The sequence below is a fragment of the Pipistrellus kuhlii genome, unplaced genomic scaffold (assembly GCF_014108245.1).
Source record: "Pipistrellus kuhlii isolate mPipKuh1 unplaced genomic scaffold, mPipKuh1.p scaffold_m20_p_12, whole genome shotgun sequence".
Lineage (NCBI taxonomy): Eukaryota > Metazoa > Chordata > Mammalia > Chiroptera > Vespertilionidae > Pipistrellus > Pipistrellus kuhlii.
This window is the reverse complement of record NW_023425427.1, coordinates 6154802-6167654: the sequence shown is the minus strand read 5'-3', so window position 1 is coordinate 6167654 and position 12853 is coordinate 6154802. Positions and strand designations below refer to the sequence as shown.

At 37.9% G+C, this 12853-nt stretch overlaps 2 protein-coding genes across 3 annotated transcripts in view; one reads left to right on the top strand and one right to left on the bottom strand.

Moving 5' to 3' along the window:
* The window catches only part of SLC31A1 (solute carrier family 31 member 1), a 35441-nt gene that overhangs the window by 10697 nt on the left and 11891 nt on the right, over positions 1-12853 (top strand). The gene's annotated exons all lie outside the window — the stretch shown is intronic.
* LOC118716157 (40S ribosomal protein S15) lies at positions 1337-1818 on the bottom strand. The gene has a single exon (XM_036432976.2). It carries the CDS (start codon positions 1794-1796, stop codon positions 1359-1361), a length of 438 nt encoding a protein of 145 aa, XP_036288869.1. The 5' UTR covers positions 1797-1818; the 3' UTR covers positions 1337-1358.

Below are 12853 nucleotides of genomic sequence, written 5' to 3'. Positions count from 1 at the left end.
CCATGCTTTACGCACTCATATACTTTCTGTGTGATAGCTCTGACAAACTGTGGTATATGAAACAGCCAGACCCATTGGTGGACTATAACTTCTATAGTTACAGATGACAGGGTTATAAGACTTAATTAGCATTCAGCTCAGCCAGGGAGGTCCCACCTTTCCAAATATTGGGTCGGCAGGTAAGTAATTGCGGATTTTTTAAAGAAAATCAAAGACAATTTTTTCATGGAACTAAATAACTTTATTCTGTAATGTATTGCCCATTTTGATCAATGACCTTTTGCCATCTTTCAGGCAGCATCATAATCCCACGTTCAAAAAACTTCTGTTTTTTATTAGCAAAAAACTGAATCAGGTACGATTTGACATCATCATCATTATTGAAATTTTTACCATTCAAGGAGTTTTGTAAAGATCGAAACAAAAAGTAATCAGATGGTGCAAGGTCAGGACTATATGGTGGATGTGGCAAAACATCCCAACCAAGCTCCATTAATTTTTGCCGAGTGACCAAAGATGTGTGTGGCCTTGCATTGTCATGATGGAATACAACACCTTTTCGATTTGTCAATTCGGGCCGCTTTCCTTCAACTGCATTGTTTAATTTCATTAGTTGTTCAATGTAGACATCAGAATTGATCGTTCGGTTGGGTGGTAAGAGTTCAAAGTAGACAATTCCTTTGTAATCCCACCAAACTGATAACAAAACCTTCTTTTGATGAATATCAGCTTTTGATGTTGTTTGAGTTGGTTCACCTGGCCTGCTCCACGATCTTTTCCGCTTGATATTGTTGTAAACAACCCATTTTTCATCGCCAGTTATCAGTCGTTTTAAAAATGGATCATTTTCATTACGTTTCTTTAGCAAATCGCAGCTGCTAATGCGTTGCGTTAACTGTGATTCTTTCAGTTCGTGAGGAACCCATGTATCGAGTTTTTGAACATAGCCAAGTTGTTTTAAGTGATTTTCAATGCATGTATGTGATACATGAAGTTTCTCTGCAATCTCACGTGTTGTACTGTGACAGTCCGAATTGATTATTGCTTTGATTAGGGCGTCATCAACTTCAACTGGACAACCAGAGCGTTTTTCATCTTTGAGTGAAAAATCACCAGAACGAAATTTGGCAAACCAATTTTGACACTGCCGTTCTTTTAAGGCTTCGTCACCATAAACAGCACATAACTTTTTATGAGCTTGCGATGCGTTTTTCCCTTTGTGGAAATAAAAAATCAAAATATGACGAAAATGTTCCTTTTTTTTTTTTTTTTTTTTTTTTTTTTTTTTTTTTTTTTTTTTTTTTTTTTTTTTTTTTTTTTTTTTTTTTTTTTTTTGAGGTAAGTCCGCTTTTTATTAACTACTTGAGAGGGATGAAGCGGGAGGAGTGGGTGGCTCCAATGCCAGGCCTGCCGTGCTTCACGGGCTTGTAGGTGATGGAGAACTCACCCAGGTAGTGGCCAATCATCTCAGGCTTGATTTCCACCTGATTGAAGGTCTTGCCATTGTAGACGCCCACCATGCTGCCCACCATCTCTGGCAGGATGATCATGTCCCGCAGGTGTGTCTTCACCACCTCTGGCTTCTCCATGGGCGGGGCCTCCTTTTTGGCCTTGCGCAGGCGCTTCAGAAGCGAATGCTGCTTCCTCCGCAGGCCCCGGTTTAGCCGCCGCCGCTGCCGGGCACTGTACAGCTGCATCAACTGCTCATATGACATGTCAAGCAGTTGATCCAGATCCACGCCGCGGTAGGTGAACTTGCGGAAGGTCCGCTTCTTCTTCTGCTCCACTTCCGCCATCTTGTCTGTTCCCCGGAAAGCGAAAATGTTCCTTTTGATTTTCCATTTTTCAACGAACACCAAACGAAAACTACAAAACAGATCAAAAAACTTTTTTTACTGATTAACAGCTGAATAGCCAACTATCAAATAACAAAATGTGTTTTACATTTTTACTACGTCTGCAAACCTAAAAATTCAACTGAAGCCATATATGTGTGAAACCCGCAATTACTTACTTGCCGACCCAATATAAGCTTATTTAGATGTAAGATTCCCAGAGAAAATACTGCTGAGTAGCTTAAGCTAGATGTGTCACTAGGCTTTTTCTACCTGTTATTTAGGCACCTTATAAAAGGCCCATAAACTTTCTAGAAACTAACCATGAAAAGAATTTCATTTATTATGATTTCAGAAATACCACCAGATGCATGATGCCATGTTATGGCTTAGAACTAAGGAGTAGAATTTTAAGCCGTAGCATTCCAATTCTAAATCCACCTCTTACCTACTCTTAAGAAGCTAAAATATAGACACTATAAGATGGGCAAAAACAATATAATATATTTCCTTTTCATGATGGCATTTTGAGCACATCTCTTTTCCTCTCCAAAATCCTAATGAAATGACTACAGAAATATAAAAATAAAGAGCAGTGTGTTATTTTGAATTATCATTATATATTAATATATATAATTAGTCTTTATCCCATTTCTGTCACAGGGGTTCAAAAACACTTGATATTTCCTAAGTGAAGAGAACAGAAAAGGTGTGTTTTGTTATGTCTTTTTGGGGACCTTACCCTATATATCTCCTCTTTCATCTGTTGATTTGTATACTTTAATATCCATTTTAATAAATTGGCAATCTCGTGAGTAAATGGGTTTTCTGAGTTCTGTGAGCCTCTCTAGCAAATATAACCCAAGGAGAGGGGATTATGGGAACCCCTGATTTATAGTCAGTTAGTCAGAAGCAAGGGTAACAGCTTGGAGTTATGATTGGCATCTGAAGTGGAGGGCAAGCAGTCTTGTATGTCTGAGCCCTCAACCTCTAGAATCTGATTCTATCTACAGGTAGATAAAGTCAGAATTGTATTGAATTGTAGATACCCTGTTGGTGTTGGAGAATTGCTTCATGGTAGGAAAACACCCTCCCCCCATAAAAAGCATCTTTTATCATTAGAAAAGAGGGAGAGAGAAGCCTGAAATTTTGAGACGCTGCAAAGAAAATAGATGCAGATCACCCTAGCCCGTTTGGTTCAGTGGATAGAGCATCAGCCTGCAGACTGAAGGGTCCCAGGTTCGATTCTGGTCAAGGGCACATGCTTGGGTTGTAGGCTTAGTCTCCAGTAGGGGGCATGCAAGAGGCAGCCAATCAATGATTCTTTCTCATCATTGATGTTTCTATCTCTCCCTTCCTCTCTGAAATCAATAAAGATAAAAGAAACTTTTTTTTTTTTTTAAAGAAAATAGATTCAGATTGGAAGCAAATTGCTGACCGCCTGATACAACATAGGTGAAGGGTGTCCTGCCAGTGAAGTTAAGTGGGTAGGATTCACTGGCACACCCTCAAAACTCCCAAATTGGGAACAGCAGAGGTTAGAAAGAAAGGTTAGCTGTGGAGTGATGGCTGAAGGACAAATCAAAGAACTTGGGGAACTATAGTTATGCCAAGTTTAGAAAGAGCAATAGATTACTTAAAAGTAACAAAAATATTATCGAGGGCTTACTGTGCCTAGGCCAGGGGTCTGCAACCTTTAAGACATAAAGAGCCACTTGGACCCGTTTTTGAAGGAAAAAAAAACCTGGGAGCCGCAAAACCATTGTGACATTTAAAACAAATATATGTTTTAAGTTTCTTACCTTAATGCTATGTACCGGATCATGCAGTTAGCTGTCAATCTGAAGAAAAGACTTTTTCACTTAACAATGTAAAATATATTTTTGCAAATTAATAGCTAATTAAAATATTTAATTTACCTGGTTAATGGGATTTTTGCTCCTGAACCTCAGAGCACAGTGTCAGCACATCAGGGCTGTAAGACGTTACCTTCATTTTCACACAGGCTTGCAAGTTGTCGGAGCCGCGGTAAAGCTTCAAGAGAGCCGCATGCGGCTCTGGAGCTGTAGGTTGCCGACACCTGGCCTAGGATGTGTGCTGTGTGTTGAGGTGCACACTGTCATGAGTTAGGTGCTATTTTTATCCCTATTTTAAAGGAAACTAACTTAACCACTATGCCATTACCGAAGTGAACTCCTGGTAATAATCCTTAAAGCAATTCTTTTATTATCCTGATTTTATAACTAAGGCACAGAGATATTAAATAATTTGCCCAAGGGCACACAACCAGTAGGTACAGTTTTACCAGTTAGAGAATGAGTATAGCTCCCTCTATACTGGGAAAGTTGCCATAAAAAAGAAATGGGAAATACCATTTCTGCCCACAGCTTCCTTCTCATGTTTTTCTTTATTTTTGGTGACCTATTTCGGATCTCAAAGTGAACTCCCAATCTCAGAAAGGCAGGAGTTGTTAGGACAGACCCTACAGTGCTAAACTGGGAATAAGTCTTAATTTTATTAATCATGTTAAGAATTAATATCCAACAGTTTCTTCACACAAAGCACTGCATTTCCTACTTGAGGGTTATCTTTTCTGTAGTTCAGCTCCTGTATTTTACAACTAATTTAGAAAAATAAAATTACAGAAAATATATAATTTCCCCTTCATCTGAAACTCAAGAGATTTTACTCACACAGTGAGTGTAAAAACCTCTGCCAAATCCCATAGATGAGCCATTGTCAATTCAGTGTTTCTCCAGAAAGTTCTTTGGTTATTAGGTGTGGTGTGTGTAAACTTTCAAGTGAGACTATGCTAGCTCTGTGTCCGTTTAGAATATCAAAATAAATGTTTAATTTTAGATACTAGTTGAATCTTTACTTTTTTTTTAAGTTCTCACTTATTAAACATTCAATTCTTAAATTCCTAATACTATATACCTATGTTGTATATCTCTATAATTCAGATCTGGGGTTCTCAAATTTTTGAGTGATTTAAGAGTTGCCTAGCCACAGCCGGTTTGGCTCAGTGAATAGAGCATTGGCCTGGGGCTGAGTCTCCCAGGTTCAATCCCGGCCAAGGGCACCCTCCCGGGTTGTGGACTTGATCCCCTGTGTGGTGTATGCAGAAGACAGCCGATCAATTATTCTCTCCCATCATTTATGTTTCTCTCTCTCCCTCTACCTTCCTCTCTCAAGTCAATAAAAATATTTTTAAAAGAACTATTTGAATGTCTACAGCAAATCAACTAATATTCAGATGCATTTAGAAAAGATAAGTATGCAGCCGAAGCCGGTTTGGCTCAGTGGTAGAGCGTCGGTCTGTGGACTGAAAGGTCCCAGATTCAATTCCGGGCAAGGGCATGTACCTTGGTTTCGGGCACATCCCCAGTAGGGGGTATGCAAGAGGCAGCTGGTCGATGTTTCTCTCTCATCTATGTTTCTAGCTCTCTATCTCTTTCCCTTCCTCTCTGTAAAAAATCAATAAAATATATTTTAAAAAAAGAAAAGAAAAAAGATAAGTATGCATTTGTTTCTCACTGAAATATACACACCTAAACTTTTCTCATTGAAATTGGTCCCAAAGATGAATTATTCCATCTCTCTACTGAGGAAACTGTGACCATAAAGATTAAGTTACATAATGTTTTGGGAAAAGTAGGCTAGAATCAAAATTTCCTAATTTCTAGTCTTATGTTCTTTGAAACTATAGTAATAATAAAGGTAAAGGTGGGCTCCCACTCATGTTTCCTTAGAATTATGGAAGACTGTTGAATTCAATGGTTGGGAGTGATGACTCTCTGTGACAACATTCAGCCTTTGAAAGTCCGTTCATATGGAGGCATAATAATCTGGGGGAGATAAGAGATCAACCGAAGGACTTGTATGCATGCATATAAGTACAACCAATGGACACAAAACTCTGGGGAAGGAGGGCATGTATGGGAAGTGGGGGGGAGGGGGCAATAGTAAGATATGTACACAGGTAATAATGTAATAAAATAAAAATCAGAGGTGGTCTGGTAGTTTAAAGGAGTAAAATAAATTATTACATTTTTTATGAGTTATTCTTTAAAAGTTCTGTTTCTGACACTGGAAATATGAAGCAGAATGGCAGTTGAAGCTTTTGTGAATTTTTTTTTCCCTCTGGGACTGTAAGCACCTTATCTCCTTATCTCCTCTATCTCTAGGAAGAATAATGCGGGCAGTTTAAAAAGAGCGGCTAGAGGCCTGGCTAACTTGGAAACAGCTGAGGAGCCTGCTCCCTCCCCTGACATATGGCCTGCCCCTCTAGCTACTAGTATATGGAAGTACATTCTCACTACTTAGAGGCACATTGAGGGGGAGCAGCCAATACTGCAGGGCACAGTTTTAGCACAAATTGTATGCCTTAACATAGTTAAGTTGCAAGACACAACTACTCTGGAGGTAAATAACAACTAGAGTTAGCTCTTCCTGGACAACTTAATGGCAAGGACCTCATACCTGGTAGACTTGATAGGGTGCTTGGATAACATGATATTGATCTAACCCAAAAGTAGGGAATATCCTCTTGTGCTTCCCAATAGAAATAGGTCTAGTATATTTCTTTCTAAGCTTCTCTCAAAACTACAACTCTGTTCCCTTATCTCAGTTTTTGTTGTTGTTGTTGCCCTAGAAGGCAAATAGCTATCTTTGTATTAAGAGACAGGAATGCAAGATGGTTGGATGAAAGTACCATACAAGTAATGGAGCATTGGACTCAAGGATAGAATCTGGATTCTGATTGCACAGTGCTGCTAGACTGACTGCTACATGATTTTAGCTAGTCAATTAATCTTCCATACCTCAGTTTTCCATCTGTGAAATGAATAGTCATTCTTGTTTAATCCAGGCCTGTCTGTCAAGTAAAGGTAGGTGTGGAAACATATTACATTGTTGTAGCTCAGTAGCAAAACATGAAAACATGCCACAAAAGTAAATGAAGTTACTGCTGGACCCAGATTTAGAATCACTCAGCCACCAATATCTATTGAATACCCACCTAAAAAGGCATATTAGACTGCACATAGCCTTAAGCCTTAAAATGCATTCTGTAAACAAGATGTATTTTTCTTCAATCTCATTATTGGGTACTCACAGAAAATAATGATTACAGAGTATTAATAATGCTTTTACATATATCATATGTTCTTTTTTCTCTCTCTCAGTATTTCTTCCCATTCATTATATTATTTGATAATATAATAACTATGAAGGAAAACAAGACAGATATTATCTTCATGTTTCCCTGAGTTTCGGATGAGACTTGGAGATCAAAAGTCGTTCTCAGTGAGGTGAGGTGACTTTTGGCTATGTCCACAGTCATTTTGTATTGTAGTTACAGCTGATATAGTGCTACTGGCATTTAGTGAGTAATAGTCAGGGATACTGTTAGACATCCTATAATGCAGCAAAGAATTATTCAGCCCCAAATGTCAATAATGCCAGAACTGAGAAACCATGACATAACTGTTATATCCAAAAGAATACAAAGTTATGGAGTAGGATAGACCGGAATTTAGATCTTGGATTCAGTTTAGCTTTCTACACTATCCCTAAAACAGGGCATTAAAAAAAGAGTCACATAAAGTCTGGATTTATTACTTATATATGGAGAGGTATGAATGAAAAGTAGGGTTTGTTTATCACGATATACAATCTGTACCATATCACTAATCTGTATATTACAGATTGTATAATCCAATAAAAATCTATTGAGCATTTGCTGTGTATCTTAGTTTGCTGTACATGTTCTGAGGAAGCTTAGTCTACTTTCATCATATTTTTTATTTATTGAGCAACTACCAAAATTGAGTCATTTACCCAAGTGCTATTGAAATCTGGGCACAGCCCTTTTAACAGCCTTTATAATAGTTCTGCCAATCTAAAGTTCCATGGGTCTTTGTAGGAAATGTCACTAGGATATCCAGCTAGAAATTAGCAGAGCCAGGACTTAATACCATCTGACTCCGTACTCTTGTTCTTAACAGTATTCTGTAAGCTTAACTCTCTCCTACAAAGGGTAGTATGTCATTTTAGGAGCCCTTATAAAACTGGATAATTCTTGTAGAATATTCCTCAGTTTTGCCCTTCAAACCATTTTATAACCCAGAAGTTAGGAGGTTCTCCTAATCTCTCTAAAGTTTTAACAGATGTCTTTCTGGATTCTGGCAAAATAAAGTATTACAGCCCATGGTTGTGTAATCCCCCCCCCTCCACACACCCCCCACCCCCCCCCACCCCCCACCCCCGCTTCTGTGAATGCCTCATAGAAAAACTCGAGCAGGAAATATTATTAGGGACAAACAGATAAAGCCAGTTATGCTACACAGCAGCCAAAATACTCTGTTAAAATATAAGCTAATCATATCACTTCCCTGCTTATTACCTGTAAATAGCTTCCAGTTGCCCTTGGAATAAAATTTAATTTCCTGAAGATAATCTTTGAAGCCTTCTTAATTGATACTCGTTCTGCCTCTTCAATCTCATTGGCCTCTCTTCCTTACATGCCCTTGATTCTATTTTTGCCTTAGGATGCTGCTCCCTGCCCTTCTTCGCAACTCCAATAATTTATCTTTCTGTTTAAATGTTACCTCATTAGGACTTCTCTCTTTCTCTCTTTACCTGCCCCACTCCATACAAATTAGTTGTTTTACTGTTATTCTTTACCACTGTACTGCGTTTACTTCGTATCGCTTACCACAATTTAAGTACAGTGTATATATACCTACACATATTTACTTCTCTATATATTTCATGAGTTTCCTCCTCTAGATTAAGCTCCACAAAGGCAAGAATCTTGCATTTTTGCACCTGGCTCCTTTTAAGTAGATATTAAAACCTTGGTGGATTTTATAGGAATTAAATACTTTTTTGAATGAATGAATATTTGTTGAGTGTTCCTCCAGATGTAGTAAGGAGGTAGAAATTAGTTACTTATCCTCCAGGAACTTTATATATATAATTCTTTATCTTGTATTTTAAGAACTAATTCAAAATTTCTATAAGAGAAGATTGCTACAGAAATTCAGAAAAGAGAAATTTCTTCTGTTAAAAATTCAAAGCCCGGCTGGTGTGGCTTAGTGGTTGAGGGTCCACCTATGAAGGAAGAAGTCATGGTTTATTTACTGGTCAGGGCACATGCCCAGGTTTCAGGCTTTATCCCCAGTTGGGAGTGTGCAGGAAGCAGCCAATCAATGATGTTTCTCTAATCATTGACAATTCTGTCTCTCCCTCTCCCTTCTTCTCTGAAATATATATATATTTTTAAGAATTTAAGGAAAACTCATGGAAAAGATAGTATTTTAACCAAGCCTTAAGGAATGATTCAAACTGTAAACTCAAAAGAGCAAGGGCCATGTTTTAACTTTATCTTATTCTGACACATTTTAAGTGCATGATCCATGTTGAGTAATGACAGGATTTGCACATATACACAAAGTAGTGTGGGAGGAGAGGGAAGGAATTACAGGAATGACAAGCCAAAGAGTGTCAAAGTACTAAATTTATTGAGGAAGATCTGTTTCAGTGAAATATTTGAATGTGAAGAGAATTAGATTGAGATAAAGTTGGAAAAGTAAGTCTGTAATGGATAGAAACATAAATGCCAGATAGTAGTATATCAGTATCAGAAGTTAGATGTGAAGGTGATTAGGTTTCTCTTTGCAGACAAATTAGTTTCTGGGAGTATAGCCTAAGAAAATTACAGCTTGAGAAATACATGCAAATGGTATCTGGAGTACAAATACCAGAATAGCTTGGAATACTGGTTCTATTGTCAACATCATCACCATCAAATAGCAAGATTCAGATTCCTATAGTTGGCTTGGCTGGAAAGAGAATGTTTGTTTCCTTATATTTCTGGAAGGGAGCAACATACTAGCCTGACAAATCCCTAGGGGTGTTTGAACAGTTATTATAGAATTTGTATATTACTGAGGAGCTCCATGCAATGACTTTCCAATTCTTAGTGAGATTTGTATGTCCCGCAATAAGAGACAGGGCACTCGGGTTTCCATTTCAAGAGGCTTGCATGTAGATGAAGAAATGGCTCATCCATCTCTTTCGGGCCTAATTATTAGAGCCAGACTTTCTCTCCTTAGCTGGCTCATTAAATGTCTGCAGTTGATGACACTGAGGAGGCATTTTGGAGAAATAACTCCATTCAACTGTTTTTCCAGCTATTTCTCAATACTGTTCTATCAGCATGATGACAGAAATAGGCACAGATTGAAAAGATCATAAAGACATTTCAGGGTATTTTGTGAGACTGGTCCCAGAAGGAGTTTTAGGAAAGGCAAACAGCAATATGAATTTTCAGAGGTCTTAGAACTAGACCTTGGAAGATGGGGAGGGTTTGTTGTATTAGAGATTGAGATTGTAAGGATGGGCATTCCGGAATAAGGAAACAATGTGAGCAAAGATACCAGACAGAGAAGTGTGGAGTATGTCCTAGGAACAGTAGAAACTTTGGCAATTGGACTTATTTGGCTGGAATATAAAGTATATGTAGCCAGAAAGGTAGGTTCAGAACAAGGAGATTAGAAGACAATGGGAAGCTTAGTGGGTATTGGAATTGTTTGAGTAGATAAGTAGAGCCATGCGTTAGGTAGATTAATTTGTTATTGATGTATCATATAGGATGAACAGGACAGGGCCACTGTTAGGCAAATCTATGTTTGTAATAGAGCTGCTGATGGTGAAAACCAAAGGCAGGCTGCTGGGTGAATCTTGTAATTTGGGATTAGGAAAAGTGACCAACATTGTTGCATTTATGGATACAAATTGTCACAGTGGGTTAACAGTAAAGCAGGTTTAATAAAGAATAGGCCCTGGCCGAAACTGGTTTGGCTCAGTGGATAGAGCATTGGCTTGCGGACTGAAGGGTTCCTGGTTCAATTCCGGTAAGGGGCATGTACCTTGATTGCGGGCACATCCCCAGTAGGAGGTGTGCAGGAGGCAGCTGATTGATGTAGCTCTCTCATCGATGTTTCTATTGTAACTCTCTATCCTTCTCCCTTTCTCTCTGTAAAAAATCAGTAAAATATATATATTTTTTAAAAAGAATAGGCCATGGGCCAGGAATGACGATACCTAGGTTCTAGCCAGGATACCTCCACAGCTTTCCAGTATAACATTCAATAGTTTATACTAAGCTTTCTGTGCTAAGAAGGGACACTGTGAGGAAAACATAAGATGATAGAGTTGGATTTATAGGAAGAAAGTGCCATTGTTTCATACTATGTCATTTGTTCAGATTCCGTGTGATTATTCATTTGGTAAATATACAGAATAAAAACATTTTTAGGTTGATCTTAGTTTGCTCTGTTTTCTCCTTTTATGTGGCACGTGTCAAGGTGTAGTGCCCTAGAGACTTAATTTATATAAAGGAGCTCGTTTTGGCATTTCAGACCACTTTAAGGTCAAGACCTGTGTATTCTTTTCCTTTCTCCCAATTTAAAAATATGTATGAGTTTTGTTTACAGTTTCCTCACATTGTCACAAAACAGTTATTTGACAAAAGTATTTATAAAGGCAAATTAGGCCAAAAAGTGTAAATATTAGGTTCTTCCAAGAGCTCTGTGGTTTCATACTCTAGGCTTTTGTGAAGTGAATAGTTAGAACTAGATGAATTTGAATATCCTTACAACATTTTTTTTTTAAGTTCAATGTGTCTATGTTGCTTCTCTAAAACTACATTTTTCTACTTTTTTATATAGAGCTATTGAATAATTTCTAAGCAACTCAATGAAATATTATAAAGCATTTCAGACTTACTAAAGTTTGCCCAATGTGTCATTAGCAGATTGAGGAATTAAATTCTATTTTTATGGCAAACTAGTTCTCTGTCCTTTACATTTTGTTGCTTGTATAGGTAATAGGATGGTCCATTCATGTTTTCCCAGGAGGCATAAGTGATCTAGAAATTGGGCAGTGCACATTTGAAAAATTAAGTGTGTCTTTAGCATGTTTCCTCTTGAAAATGATAGCCCTCAATGGCTGTATAATTCTAGTAATCAGTTCCTCCAGGATCTGTCTTGCCCCAACAGGTTTCTCATATTCTTTGCTCAGCCTGAGCAGCTTAATAAGATGGAAGGGAGAGATGTGCGGAGATGAAATTTATGATAGAATGGGGTGACCTTGAACCAGTATCTGGAAACACAGTGTTGATTAGAATTAAATCACAGGTTTGCTTTCTATCTTCCATAGATAGAAAAATAATATTTTCTGGGCAGCTCCTGAGTATCATCCTTTTTACTAAAGGCATTCTTAACCAAGAATTTCTGAGTAAAAGAGCCACTCCCACTAATTCATAGCTGCTCTTTTATTCTTTTAAAAACGTGTCAGTCCATGCAGCATTTCTTGTTTGCCTAGATCACTGACCTCTCATAAAGGAAGGTTCTCTAAGTTTTGGTGCAAATTGTTTGAAGTAGTTTCTCCCTCTATGTCTCTGATAGTTGGTTACTTTTGATGCAGCCCATTAGTCTGATGATTGAGCAGTTCATCCACTTAGATTCTGCTGAGTCAGCAGACTGTGTATAGTTTGAGTTAATCCATGAAAAGTGCTTTTAGGGAATCCTGTACAGATGACCTGAAGTAGTGGAGCTCATTCTGGTTATGGTGAAGAAAGAGAAAATAATATTGAGATCTGCAAATAATCACTAAATTAATTCCTTACCAGTTCTATCAATGTATTTCTTATCTTAGCCCAACCGTTGCCATGAAGAATTGCAGTGAGAATTTATTGTAGATGATCCCTTGGAGTTATTTTTAATATCAACAAAGGCAAAAAGTTAGAAGGGAAAACAGAAGCCTTTGTTTACTGAAGAATTTTTAAAAGGATAAAATGTAAGCTGTTTGTTGTTGTTGTTGTTGTTGTTGTTGTTGGTTTGCAATTATACTCCTGAGTTCTGACTGTCTTTATAAACCTACAGTTGTAGCAAGTGCCCTAACAGCTTCCATTCCTGCCAGGCTTAACCTGGGAGGAAGTGTGAGAGTGT

Excerpts from the sequence above, each read along its gene's own strand:
- LOC118716157 (XM_036432976.2), bottom strand. The coding sequence starts at position 1,796 with ATGGCGGAAGTGGAGCAGAAGAAGAAGCGGACCTTCCGCAAGTTCACC.